General features: G+C 32.7%; 1 protein-coding gene across 1 annotated transcript; it reads right to left on the bottom strand.

Annotated features, from left to right (window-relative positions):
* Window positions 1-1,286: 1,286 nt before the first annotated feature.
* LOC106665106 (ras-related protein Rab-32) lies at window positions 1,287-11,666 on the bottom strand. The gene is made up of 5 exons (XM_014391310.1): window positions 11,195-11,666; window positions 5,592-5,796; window positions 2,357-2,538; window positions 2,129-2,272; window positions 1,287-1,713 (listed from the first exon to the last, which is right to left on the bottom strand). The coding sequence occupies exons 1-5, from the start codon at window positions 11,615-11,617 to the stop codon at window positions 1,597-1,599; spliced, it is 1,071 nt and encodes a 356-aa protein (XP_014246796.1). The 5' UTR covers window positions 11,618-11,666; the 3' UTR covers window positions 1,287-1,596.
* Between the last annotated feature and the right edge of the window lie 3,178 nt (window positions 11,667-14,844).

Raw genomic sequence — 14,844 nt, 5'->3', positions numbered from 1 at the left:
TATCTCCTTTTCCTTTTCTTTCCATCTCTTCTTCCCTGTTACATTCTCTCTTTTTCATTCTTCTCTCTATTACGCTCTCTATCTTTCTTTTAGTTTTTTATATCTCACACTCTCCTTCTTTTTTCCTTTCTTTCACTCATTCGTTCTCTTTCTTTTTATTTGTCACTCTTTCTATCTCTCATTTTTCATTCCTCTCTCTTTTAACCTTCTTTTCCCTCCCTCCCTTTTATTCTATGTCTATTCCCCTCATTTACTCTAAGTCTCATTTTCTCTCCTTATCACTTTCTTTACTTTCTCTACGACTTTTTCTTTCTCTAATTTAGCTGACTTAGTTATCACATTCTATATAAAAAAAGGTTTACGAATATGCTAGAATTTCATACGTAGTATTGAAAATGTAAAAATAAATGAGTAACCCATTATGACCTCTCACTTCCTCTCTATCCCTCTTCCGCACCCTTTCTCACTCATTCTCTTTCTCTACTCGTTGGATGAAGAGTGGTCAAATTAGGCGAACTACTTCGACAATAAATAATATTTTATGAATTCATTTTCTCTCTCTCTCTCTCTCTCTCTACCTAATTTTCAGTATCTCTTTTTGTAAATATTTGTCTGTCTGTGTGTTCACCTATCTGTCACTTTCTGTCTTTTTGTTGAAGACCCTCTCTTTCTCTCTCCAAATCTATCTACCTATAATGCCAGACTGTTTGTCTTCTTTTCTCTTTTCATAGACATGCATACATGCTCACGCTGCCACTCAAACTCACTCCATTACACAATTTTGATGTATACACTTATTGAAGTGTCAAGTTTCTTTTTATATTTATTATCCTATTACATAATTTATTACGATAATTATTTTATATTTTTTATAGGGACAACAAATAGTTCAATCTCGAGATGAACTCTCGTAAAATGCTGTCTGTCTGTTCTATTCCTATCTGTCTATCCTCAGATATATACCTAGAGGGATGTTTCTATCATCCAGAAATTTTACATTTACAGATCATCATGCTATTTCTTTTGTCCTTTTTTTAGTGCGTAAGTTTAGGTATCAACAGTGAAAATTGAGTAATAAAAATATAAAATGTTATTACAATTTATTTAAAATAGTGAACGTTTTACAAATATTTTTTTTTACATATACAATATAGCTATGGTTTGTTTTTCAAACATTATTAAAATAAATATAGTAAAATGTAAACAATTCATTAATTTTTTTCAAGTATTTACAATAAAAACCATTTGATGCTATAACAACAATGAAAGCTCACTTATTCTCTACTTAACATTTATAAAAAAGACTATGCGTTTTTCTAACATCCAATTATACGCTTTATACACACAAGAAACCAAATTTACAGTGAATTCGACGCATAAATTATAATAAATAATATATATAACATCAATTCAACAAGTTTAAAATAAATAATATAAATCAGTAATAATTATCGCGAACCTTCTACGAGGGGATTTTTGAAATCCTCCCGTCATCCAGTTCATGCGGATAATCAATCTTCGTTTAACATTGAGCGACATCTTAGGTTTATAATTGAACTATGTTCGTCTTTTTTTATTAGGAATAACAAAGTCAACTCAGCAGGTATTACAACCTCCTTTCTTATTTTCCGCGGTCCTCGCGCTGTCTAGCCGAAATCGTCCTGGATCTTGTTCAACGGTACCATTGTCCCTAGACCTGTCGTTGCGTAAAATCTGAAAACGAAAAAGATGGGTCATAAACATCTTGAATCACTTAAGCAAAAGATTAACACGGGATTGTCTCTGATGGCACTAATTTGTTAGAAAAAGAATGTAATGAAACTAAAAAATAGTCTAGCTAGAGAAATCCTTGAAAGTGGTTGATACTGCTGATGAATTATTACATAAAGGAATCAACTAGTTATGGAATATTGATGTTGGGTGTTGGTCTGAGAATCGTTGAACTTATTCTGAACATTGGGTCACTTATTGGGTCGACGAACAAACCAGAGACTAAAGACGCACCCTGAAAGTGACCCAGTACCAGTTTAGCGTAACTTAAAAAATGAAGTAAATTTTCCCTTTCTGAACAAGTTTCCGCATACCAAAAAAAAATTTGAAAATGCAATGTTGGATTTTAAATACATACCAATTCGACTAAAAATTTGGCAGCCTCGTCGACGTTGATGTTCTCCTTGGCGGACGTTTCGAAGTAGGTGGCGAATTTGTGCTCTTCGCAGAACTCTTTCAATCTGCCAGGAATGTTGACGGGTCCTTCTTTAGCTTGATCGCACTGCGGACAGTATCAAAACGGATTATAAATTTAAAAAATAACATTCAATCGGATCAGAAAGGTGTGGTTTTTTTGTCAAATTACTTTATTGGCCAATAAAATGCAAGGAATTGGGCTTCCGTCGGGAAGCTGCACTTTGGCATCCAGATCCTGCTTCCACTTGGTGACTGCGTCGAATGTGCCTACTCTTGTCACGTCGAAAACTATAAATGCGCCAACTGCTTCTTTGTAGTACACCCTCGTCATGTTTCCAAATCTTTCTTGTCCTGAAATAAAGAAAAAATATCGATAAAATTTTTTAAAAAATTGCTAACAAAATTGAAGCATGAGCCACAAAATTACCTGCAACTTATACCACCCCCCCCCTATAAATTCAAACATGTATGCAAGTCAGAGCAGATAATAAGAAATCTAAAGGAAAATTCGCTTGCATGAATTCTAATTAGGAAAATCACTAATTAATTTTGTCTAACAAAATTCATGTCAAACGATCTAGCCTCATCAAAGTACAACTCAGTTGCAACAGCATGTTTTCCAGAAGAGAAGGACCTCCAGAGGAATTACGAAGACTGGCACACTACTTAGAAAGAATGATGTGCGGCTCATCTCGCAGCATGGGGACATTGAAACACTAGATGTGACTTCTAAAATTTTTGTTTAAGAAGAAATTAGACATCCTTCATGTCAATAAAGTGAGACAACAAGTGCTGGACATAACCAACTGCAGCTGTGTTCTACACCTGATAAGAACGTCAGATCATAGAATTATAAAGAAAACCCTGTACAGAAACCCTCGTTCACAGAAGTAATGAAGCCTGGACCTTGCAACAGTAAACTAAAAACCTGCAATGAACTGGAAATTGAAGTTACAGAACTCTCAGAATCTATAATTCATGCATATGAATATAATGCTGCCTTGTGAAGGAAACCAAAGAACTGTAAACTGAGAGCCAATATCAGTTAAAGTCTTCAATAAGTAAAAAACTTCAAACTACTAGTGATAACAACAATATCATCCGCAGAGTAAAGAGAGATAGTTTTCGTAGGTTTTGAGGATCTCTTCAGCTAGGTAGTAGGCCGACTACCTAAAGCATTAGCAAAAGACAGAGTAGATATTCATTAACACTTCCCTGAAGAAAACAGACGTAAGTTACACGAAATATGAAAAGCAAAAAGCGATACTTCTTCTAAGTACGCTCTTTCCGGGCCGCATTTATTGGAAAGTGGAGAAACATGTAAAAGTTGATGTTGGATGTTTGCCTGCGAGTAGGTGAATATATTTTGAACTGGCACACTGGGTCCATCCGTTTTTTGATGTTTCTCAAACGCAATTTGGCTTTGCGCCATCTTTCGTGGGGAATTTTGCCGGTCCAAAACATGTAAAAGACAAACAAAAGAAAGAATGGAAAACAGCAAACAATCCTCTAGGCAATCCACATTTTCATTCCATACAGGGCGACAGGACGTAGCAATACCAAAAAGGAGTGGGAAAAGAAAAAACAACAGGCAAATCCACGCAATTGAGAAATGTACTCTATAGAAAAAAGAGGATATAAAACCAATAGCTTCATGTAGGATATCCAAGCACCCACCCATAAAGAAACTGAATTGTTACTGAGTGAAACAAGAAGTAAAAATTGTATTATGTTGAGGTCTGATCAACAGGTACGTTGATATCATCTCTTCGATCATTCTTCGTATATTCTAACTGCTTTTATCTGTCAGATTTATTTCAGCATTTAACCACATTCAATGAAGTCTGAGGTATTTTGCACTTTAAAATAAACCAATTGACAAAATACTGTATATTTGTTGGTTCACTGCTTTCAACTGCTCAAGAAGGTGCAGGGTACAGAGGCAGGATTATTTCACCCCAAACCGGATATTCAGAGCCCAAAGGTATGTACACCGCCGAAATCTGCAATCGAGAGATTTAAACAGAGCTATCATGTCGGATCGTCGAAGCCATCAGAGCATTAAGTTCAAACAAAAATAGCTGCACTGCAAAAGCAAACCAGAAAGGTTAGGCAAAAAACAAAATCATACCCTAGCAGGTTTCTGAACAGGCAAGAGTGAGGCAAGAAGGGGCTACACTTCTGTTAAGTCCTGAACCTTATAGTCCTATAGACCATAATACCAACTAGCTTCTTAAAAAATAAGACATGGTGAAAGGAAAAGAAGAAAAATTTACTACTGGACATAAAACACCCAAAAATCTCCCGGAAAATTTTAAAAGTAAAGAAACTACAGAATGCATCAAAGAAAGCGGAGTACTTGGGAAATCGTCACGCGCAGATTCTGCGTACAGGCAGAAGAGACCCCAACGCACAGGCAATTACCACACACCGCAGGAAAAGATGCTTAGGGAAGTATAACATAAAGCATAACAGGACTACAATAACTAAAATCGGGCCTGATAATCAAATCCCTCGAGGTACTGGGACGCTTCGTAGTGCTGTAAATATCAAAGGGTGCAGTGTGCTAAATTCACCTGAATCTACATCTACATCTATATCACAAACCAAAACGTATATTACTTTTTTTTCGTATTAGATGAAGTGTGTATAAATCATTCAATTGGTCGATGGTCGAATCCACACATATATTTACAAATTAAGTTAAAATGTCAATTGATTTATAATCAAATAATTATTTAAAAACAAAGTTATCAGAATTGATTTTTCATACGTAAATCAATGAAAGTAATTAGTACAGAAAGAGTAAGTAAATTATTAAATAAAATAGCAAAAAGGAGAGAAAATTCTAAAGGCAGGTTGAGATGGGAAGTTGGTGGTCCGAGTGGAATGAAGTCACGATAGTTCAAGTGGTAGAGCAGCGGCGTATTTAGCCGAAGGTCGCGGGTTCGAATTCCGCTCGTGACACTAGTTTTTTCATTTCAACCAATACCTTACATAAAGATTAATTAAAAGATGTTATTTGGTCAATCGGACCACGAAATATAATGGAATAAATAAAATAAAAACATTATTAATTAAAATATTTATTATTATTTATTATTTATTTATTATATTATTAGATAAAAGCAAATAAATTATTTCTTTTTTTCCCTATTGCTTGAATCAAACCTGATTATACTGATCTGTGTAATAAGTGAGTACCTTAATCTATTAGGAAATAGATATCTTGTTTACACGCGATAAAAAGGGTCAATCGCTTATCTGAAATCTGAAGAAGGAAATATTTTAAATATATATATCGACCGAACGAATATCACGATCTTAATGTTATAAATAGTTAATCTGTTTTCCCTGCTAAAAAAGGCAAAGGTTGACTGAGTCTGGTTTTGTTTGATGCTCACCTGCGATGTCCCACAGTTGGAGGCGGATGGTCGTGTTAGGGTCCCAGTTGATGACTTTGAGCGCGAAGTCGACACCGATTGTTGCTCTGTAGTGCTGCGAGAAGAACTGGTGGACATATCTTTTTATGAAGGACGTCTTTCCAGAGCCGAGTTCTCCAATGACGATGATTTTAAACAGACACTCCTTTTTCTGCCCTCCGGTCGACTACGAACAACAAAGAACTGATTTTAACAAATGCATACACATTATCCATTCTGTGGAATTTGACTCAAATTTTCTCTTTTTTTTATTATAATATGATTGAGTATTATTTAAACAGCAAGATTATTATTATCGTTCAAGATTGTAGACAGGTTCTAAACTATGTATAAATTAAAACTAAACGTGACGAGTCTCTTAAAAGCTTCTTCAATATATAATAAGTTCGTTAAGCCCTTTCAGATTGTGAAGGACAGTTGAAACTAATAAAATTCAAGGTTATAATGATGAAAAGAGAAAGCACTGCAGCCACTAATTGCCACAAGACGCTTAAACGATTACGTGGTGTCAATATACTAGTGTAACCCTTGGTTTTTGTCAAAAACTACTCAACCTAGGCAAAAAATTAAAAACTATTTTTTTAGCATAAGTAAACTTACAAACATTGCAATAATTACATTTATCAATTAAAAAAACGAAATTTTTGTTTTCGAATCATAAACTATATTTTCATTTGTAAAATCGTCAAGTACGTAAACACATAGATAAAAATAGAGGGGGCAGTATTAGGCTGACATCATGCTTCAAAAAACATACTAATCAAAAAATTAACATGCAATTATGAATAATCGAAAATCTTACCAAATAAGTGTACCTTTAGTAATTATTTTTAATTCGAAAAGAGAGAAAAATTACAATAAAACGTGGCAATTCTTTATTTTTTAAGTCAGAAAATAGTCTAGTAAAACAATATATTACAGAGAAATTGAATATAAATGGAATTTTTATATTTCAAATAATAAAGTACATTTTCATTTATTGATTTGTCAAGTCCATTTGATATGATTAAAAATTGCAAAAACCATTAGAAAATCGTTCAGAAAAACGTCAGTTATTGTAAAAATAATGATAATTACAACCATTTTTTTTTAAAGGAAATGGAGAGACATAGAAAAGAAGAACGAGAGATAGTATGTGATAAAGAAGGGAGGAGAGAAAGAAGGAAAGAGGAAGAGGGAGGGAGGGAGGGAGAGAGAGAGAGAGAGAGAGAGAGAGAGAGAGAGAGAGAGAGAGAGAGAGAGAGAGAGAGAGAGAGATGGGAAGGTATGTATGTAAGGAGTGAGACAGTGAGATAAGATGCTTGAGAAGACTATAGTGAGTGAGATTGAGAGAATGAGAGATGGAGATGATTAGAGAGAGAGATGAGAGAGAGAAGAGAGAAGAGAGAGAGAGAGAGAGAAAGAGAGATATGAGAAGGTATGTATGTAAGGAGTGAGATAGTGAGATAAGATGCTTGAGAAGACTATAGTGAGTGAGATTGTGAGATTGAGAGAATGAGAGATGGAGATGGTTAGAGAGAGATGAGAGAAGAGAGGAGAGAGAGAGACAGAGAGAGAGAGAGAATAAACATAGATAAGTAGGAGAGCTAGATAAATTGATAGATAGATTATACTAGAGATAGGGAATGAATAAATAAAGTTTTATTTTTATATGCAGAGTTTAGTTGATCCTATGACCATGCGAGAGAGATATTTGGAGAGAGAACAAAAAAAAGAAGAGAAGAGAAGAGAAAGAGAGTGTGTGGAAGTGAGAAAGAAAGAGGAGAAAACATGTGTGATGATAAATAAGTATGTGTGCTTATGTGCGTGCTTGTGCACTCATGCTGATGCCTGTTTAAACATTAATTAACGGTTTATTAGTTTAAAAATGAAATTCTCCCTCTTATGCAATTGATATTTTATTACCATAAAAAAAGTTTATTTGATAGATGCAACTTTAATTACAGTTTCAATTTTTATGTGATATTTATGTTGAGTATGTCATTTAAAGGTAAGTAGCATTGAAGCTTGAAATAACCGTAGTTATTGAATGAACTGTAATTGCTTTTGGGATGATTTACTATTATCAGATAAACTATGCAAATTGAAAGAGAGAAAAAACATTAATGCTTGTTTCTGTAATAGTTGAGAATTTTATAAAATAAGCGTTGAACTTTCGACAATATCTGAAATTTATTTTCTAATTGTAGATGAATCCCTGAAATTAAATGACCATCGATTTTGAACAATATGATAATTATTTAAAAATTGTTATTAATATAACATTTTTAGAGTTTTTTTTTTACCTGCATCTCTTTGTCGTGATGAGGGACACTGGTCAGAAACCCTGATGAAAATGTTGGGAAATAGACAGGAATGGACCCCGACCTTATCATTATGTAACAGAGCTTTTTTTTTTTCAAAGTCTGGTTTCCCGTACGCGCTTACTGTTTACCACCTTGGCTGTCAAGAAAGCCCTCGAAGTCCGGCTGAAATCGATATTTCTCCCGGAGTATCGGATATCGGAAGTATTTCAAGTTCGCCCAAGTCGTTTGTCGGTTAATTCTAAATGAAATATTTCTGTGGAAATTTTTTAAAATTCAAAGCGCGCTTTTTTCAAGAAGACTCCAGAAAAAGTTTTATGTTAATAAAATATTGTTCTTATACATAATTTTACACTTAGTATAGGGCCTTAATCTGTATTAAAATCGTAACAGGTAAATCGGAAACCTTTTGAACAGCGTATCTGTAAAACTATGTATGCTTTGTTACGTAATACGTTTAACTAAATCCGTTTTTCTGTTGTTATGTAAGAATTAAAGCGTTGTACCGATGTGGCTAATTCGTCCCTTGGACCAAAGTCTTAAAGTTGTGTATAAAACTGGATCATGCATGACTAATCCTATTTTCAGTTCTTGCTGTTGCCCGATACCATCTGATAACCGAGTCGTAATTCCTTTTTACCATTTGTCATTTTTAGATTACAAATAAAATAAAATCCCTATGAATTCTTTTAAATAAATCATATTATGGATTTGAAGATATGTAATTATGGTCTAATTACTTAAAAATTAGTCATGATTGATCTCTTTTAAAAACCCAAAAAAATTCCCCTCCAAAAAATCAAATTTTGATCTAAATTTAATGATATGATTGAAGCTATTTATTAAAACGGTAAATGTAAAAGAAAATAGATAAATAAATCTTCAATTTTTGTTGCTTAAGCTTAGTAATTAAAAAATTAATTTTTATGAAGAGAGAAATTTTTGCCGATTTTTCTCTTAGTTTTCGGGTGGGACCAAGAAATTCCCCCACAAAAAAACAAACACATTTTTATCTAAACTTAATTAATTATTTTTTAAATTAATTAATTAAATTTAAAGATTGAAGCTATTTATTAAAACAGTAAAAGTAAAACAAAATAAACAAATAAATCTTTAACTTTTCTTGCTTACGCTTAGTCATTAAAAAAATAGTTTTTATGAAGAATCCACTAATAATAAAATTTGCGTTAATTCTGTCTAACTGGACAATTTTTATCTTGTACATAGCACGGCCTCTTTGGTCCGCCCATTCTCGCTGATTTTGCCTTTTTTTTCTTTTTCTTGCAAATTTGATGATGACGGAGTCCCAAACGAGTCAGACAGACAAAAACTGCAAGAATAGACGGGCCAATGTGATCGAGCCCGATCAAACTACAGTTGCACACATCATCTCACAATTCACTTTTTACTTTTTATCGTTAAATAATGTTTTTTAAGTTTATTATTTTTTAAAAGCCAACAATATGACTGAATAAATAAATAAAATTATTATATAGATATTATGTAATATCTCTCTCTCCCCCTGTCACTGTGTCTCTCTCTATCTCTTCTGCCAATCTCACACAAAGTTCGTCTCGGAAGAGACAAAGTAGTATTGATATACAGCTATTTTTACTTTTATTTTCAATATTTTACACTATAATAATAAGTATAATATTTTTTAAGATAGTAAAAAATTAAATAAATTTGGAACCGGATAATAAATTTTTTTTAAATCAATTTTCATGGCTATAAACTAACAACCATAGCACTTTTTTAATTATAATTTAAATTTAACTATAAACTTGTATTTATTATTATAGTGTTTGTAATTATTAATTAATTAGTTCTATTATAACTTTCCATATTTTATTTTACTGTATTTTTATGAACTTGTTTATTTGTTTTAGCTTATTAAAAGCACATTGTAAAATTTGCTGTTCAATTTTTGCAAATGTTTAGAATGACTAGGAAAAAAGTTTAAATAAGTTTAAACTAATTTTAAGTTTAATCAAATACATGTAAAAAAGGCTTGAAGTTGAACAATAAATGTAAAACTGGAAATTAAAACTGAAAAAGTTAAACAATAAATGGCAAAGCCGAAATTCAAATAGAAAAAAAATCGAATATTGAATGGAAAAATTTAAGTTAAAATGCAAATAGTTGAACTAAACTTGAAACGATGAACGGAAAAATGAAAATCCAAATGAGAAAAGTCGAATATTGAATGAAAAAGACGAAATTAAAATGGAAAAAGTTGAATAATAATTAAATATAAAACTAAATTAAACGTTCTATAAGCCTACTTAGGATTTGACCATTTCTAGAGTCCAAAGGGTATTAGGGATGAAACATGATTTTGAAATGCTTGGAGACCTGTCCAACGGGCAGTTACAAATATTTCAGGAGAAAATATTCCATTATTTTATTAACAAATGGAAATTTTTGCGTATGAAACTTCTGAAGTGCTAGATAAAGAAGCCTTTGTAAATGTTAAAAAAAGGAAAAGATGTAGACTTTGTGAACAATAGTCAAACCGACCGATGAGCATGTAGTAACTTGCAAATGGCAGGATTTTTGAAATTTTAAAGAGAATATTGGGAAACTTTGTTGTGCTGTAAATACAGTACGAGAAATATCAAAGGGTGCAATGTGCTTAATTCTTCCGAATCTGCATCTACAATTAGATCACAAACCAAAACGTGAATTAATTTTTTTCATATTGGATAAAATTATTACATTATTTTTTCGACAATTGGAAGTTTTTTCTTATGAAACTTCTAAAGTACTAGATAAAGAAGCCTTTGTAAATATTAGGAAAAGATGTGGACTTTATGAATAACATTCAAATAAATTGGCCGATGAGCATGTAGTAACTTGCAAATGGCAAGATTTTTGAAAATAAATTCTAAATATCAAAAGGTGCAGTGTGCTAAATTCATCCGAATCTACATCTAGAACTAGATCAACCAAAACGTATATTAATTATTGTCGTATTGGATAAAATTATTTCATTTTTTTGACAAATGGAAGTTTTTGCGTATGAAACTTCTAAAGTACTAGATAAAGAAGCCTTTGTAAATATTAAAAAAAGGAAAAGATGTGGACTTTATGAATAACAGTCAAATATATTGACCGATGTGCATGTAGTAACTTGCAAATGGCAGCATTTGTGAAATTATATTCTACATACCATGGCTTTGATTTCAATAATTTCTTGAAAGAATGACTAGGCATAGAGAGCAGTTTTATTTTAAGAAATAAAGAACAGAAAAAGTTTACCTCTTCTGTATTATTTGAAGTAGAAGCTATCGCTGCAGTCGGTATTTCATTCGGGTCTTCATTGTCTTCTTTCTTGTTATAAGCTTCGCCATTTTCAATTACCGGAGATGCCGACAAGCTTTCATGTACGTCTTTAAAAATCGTCTGTTCTTCCGTCTCATTTTTAGCTGGTTCGGGGGAAGGAGTATCTGGCGTAATGTAATTGTTAAGCTCCGTGGAGCTAAAAGACTCTTCGGAGTTTTTCTGCTCTGGTTCCATTACTGCTTCTTCGATCAATTTCTCAGTCGTTTCTTCCGTTTCGTTCTTCTTCTTCCCTTTCTTACTTACGTTCGACGATTTGGACGAAGGCTTAGACGAGACTTCGGCTTTGGTGCTGGTTTCTTCGCTCATCTTCTCACAGTTTTCGCTTCCGAGTTCTGACATGTCGGTTCACCCTTTGCTCCTCACTGTTCCTCGAATCTCTTGTATACAACTTTTCCCCCCTCTTACCTTCTAAGCCTCTTACGTAACCGTATCATTTTTCGAATCAAAACACCTCTTATACCACGCCTTATCTTACTATAAATAATTATTTGCCTCTGTAAATTTCCTTTACCTTTTCAATTATTACTCGATAATAAAAATATATATTTTAAGGCATCAACTATTATAAACTTATTGATTGTTTGACTTAGGGATTAACTGTCATAAACAGTATCTTTAAAAAAGGCCGTACTAAATTTGACTTTCGGGTTAAGAATAATAGATTTATAGATATACTATCATAAAGTGATTAATACAATTCTTAAATCATTTACTGATTTTATTATAAATGAGAGTTACAAGGCGTTAACATACCCTTCGTTATCAACTTGGAAACAATTTAGGACTTCTGTCGAGGTGGAAAAGCGAAATATATTTCTCGGAGAGAGTGAGAAAAAAAGAAAGAAAGAAAGAAAGAAAGAGAGAGAGAGAGAGAGAGAGAGAGAGAGAGAGAGAGTAAGAAAGAAAGAGAGAGATGATGATGATGATGAGATGATTTCATTTATTCATCACACAAGATTTGGTCTCAAGGACCATTTTTGCGTTGCGTTAACATACCCTTCGTTATCAACTTGGAAACGATTTAGCACTTCTGTCGAGGTGGAAAATCGAAATATATTTCTCGGAGTGAGTGATTAAAAAAAAAAGAAAGAAAGTCAGAGAGAGAGGGAGAGAGAGAGAGAGAAAGAGAGAGAGAGAGAGAGAGAGAGAGAGTAAGAAAGAAAGAGAGAGAGAGCGAGAGAGATGATGAGATGACTTCATTTATTCATCACACAAGATTTGGTCTCAAGGACCATTTTTACATCTAATGTGAAATACACTACTACTACTACTACTTACTTTAAGTTAGGTAAAGTTTCCTCCATTTCTAACTCATTAAACATTAATTACTTCTAAAATTACTTCTGATTTTTGTAGTCAATATGTAGCATCTATTCGTTTTACATTGAACTACATATATATTTACTTCAATTTGACTACTCGAATAAATATACTAGTTTACAGAATAATTGAGCAATTAGAAAGTAAATTACTAACATAATAAGTGAACAAAAATACTTTTTCAAACAATTCAGTATAGATCATGAATTATAAATTGTCAATATAAATCTAGAGATAAAACTTCTAGGCACTAAATAGTAATAACAAAAAGAGAGTTAAATTTAAGACAGTGAATTTTGATCATCAATCATAGCTTGATAAAAAGTAATTTTTAAGGCTATTCTGGAAATCTATGATATTTTTTCATAGTTTTATGTGTACAGGGATTCTAGAAAAATTTATTGCACCTATTACTGAGAATGACCTATTAAATGTTTTGGTTTTTTGCTTTTGGAGTTTGCAAACCTAGAATCCCTATCATAAATCTGAGACTTGTACCTAAATTTCAATAAAGATATTTTGGTTTTTGAACTTTTAAAATTTTAAAAACTTTACGTGTGAGAGAGAGAGAGAGAGAGAGAGAGAGAAATGAGAGGCAGAAAAAGAAAGAAAGTGAGTGAAGAAAGAAAGTGGAAAGCTTGAAGGCCTTTTATAACTTCTAGCACAGTTGAGAGAGCGAGAATAAGAAAAACAGGTAAAGAGAGAGAAAAGAAGATAAGTGAGAGAGAAAGGAGAGAGGACTTAAGGGAAAGAGAATGTGAGAGGGAACAAGAAATTTATCTGAAAACCTTTTATAACTTAACCACAGTAGAGAGAAAGAGAAAAAGTCAGAAATAGCCTTATAATTTTGATGGTGAGACACCCCTCCCCCCATAAGGCGGCACTTATTTTAAGAAAATGACAATTTTCAGATCCTTACCTTTACTTATAAGACCTACATTTGTACCAAATATCACATTTCTTATTATAAGGGATGTAATTTATAATTTTGAGGTGATTCTATACCCTCTACCCTTAAAGTGGAATGTGTAGTAGTGGCACTAATTTTGAGAAAATTATAATTTTTCAAATTTTTTCCTTCTTGCTATATAAAACCTACCTTTTTACGGAATTTCTCGTTTCTAGCTATTCGGGAAATACCTTATAATTTTGATGATCAGTGAGATAGTCAGTTACAAAAATGAAACTTTGAAAATTCTCCCCTTTCGAAAAAGCTTAATATTAAGTGCCCAAATTTTTACAATGTCTTAAATGACCTAAGTTTAATTTATGTTTCAAATTTCAAAAGCCCATCTTAAGAGAAAACAGAGTTATGAGGGTGAGAAAAACATGGTGAATTAGTTCAACTATAGATAATGGCAGCTCGGAACTTGCGTGCGCTCAGGTACAGCACACAATTTACACATTAAAATAATTAAGCGTTCAATTAAGATTAGTACAAATTACCGTATATCAATATGTTAATGAATAAATATGGGAGATATATCATCTAGAAAAGCCCTCTTAACTGCTACCAAGCACTACAGCCAAATTGTCATTATGATAATCCTCAGTAAGTGCTCTCGCTCACTTTATACTTTTAAATTGGTTGGTACTAAATCTAACAAGGTAAACATTGTAAAATGGTCGTTACCGATCATTTTGATCTGTCAATTCTCGCTGGGCCGGTATGTTTCGAATTTCGTTGTGTTTGGTAGTGTGTTTGAGCTACGTTTCCCTATACATAAATTGTCATTTTTTTATGGCCCACTTTACTAAACGAACTTGCCAGTTCATAAAATCTGAAGATGGCCAAATTCGAGATGGCGACAAAGTTATCGATAAGATCGACAAAATTACTTTTACATCAACTCGCAGACCTCAGCGTAAAATTCACATTACAAAAACTTATTCTCGCTGTTTTGATCTCTTCAGACACACAGAAAACGGTGAAATAGGGAAAAACCAACTCAGCGAGGATAGACGGGCCAGAATGATCAGTAATGACAAAATTACAGCTCATCACCCCGCAGATCACAAGTGGAAACCTCACAAGGGAAAATATTGCTTTCTTTTCCTAGTTTATAGATTATTAAATACATTTTATACGCAGCGTTAATGTAATTGTTATCTACATTAAACTGAATCATTGTAAAAAGTATTTGTCTTTATTTTTGATATAGAACCAAATTACAAGGAACGTGTTCTATTCAATGAACACAAATAATTAAAAAATTTACGCAGAAAACAAACACTTTGAGTGAATA

The sequence above is a fragment of the Cimex lectularius genome, unplaced genomic scaffold, assembly GCF_000648675.2.
Source record: "Cimex lectularius strain Harlan isolate CLEC.00 unplaced genomic scaffold, Clec_2.1 scaffold172, whole genome shotgun sequence".
In the NCBI taxonomy this organism is placed as follows: domain Eukaryota; kingdom Metazoa; phylum Arthropoda; class Insecta; order Hemiptera; family Cimicidae; genus Cimex; species Cimex lectularius.
Note: the sequence above shows the minus strand (reverse complement) of the source record. Positions and strands in the feature narration are given on the sequence as shown.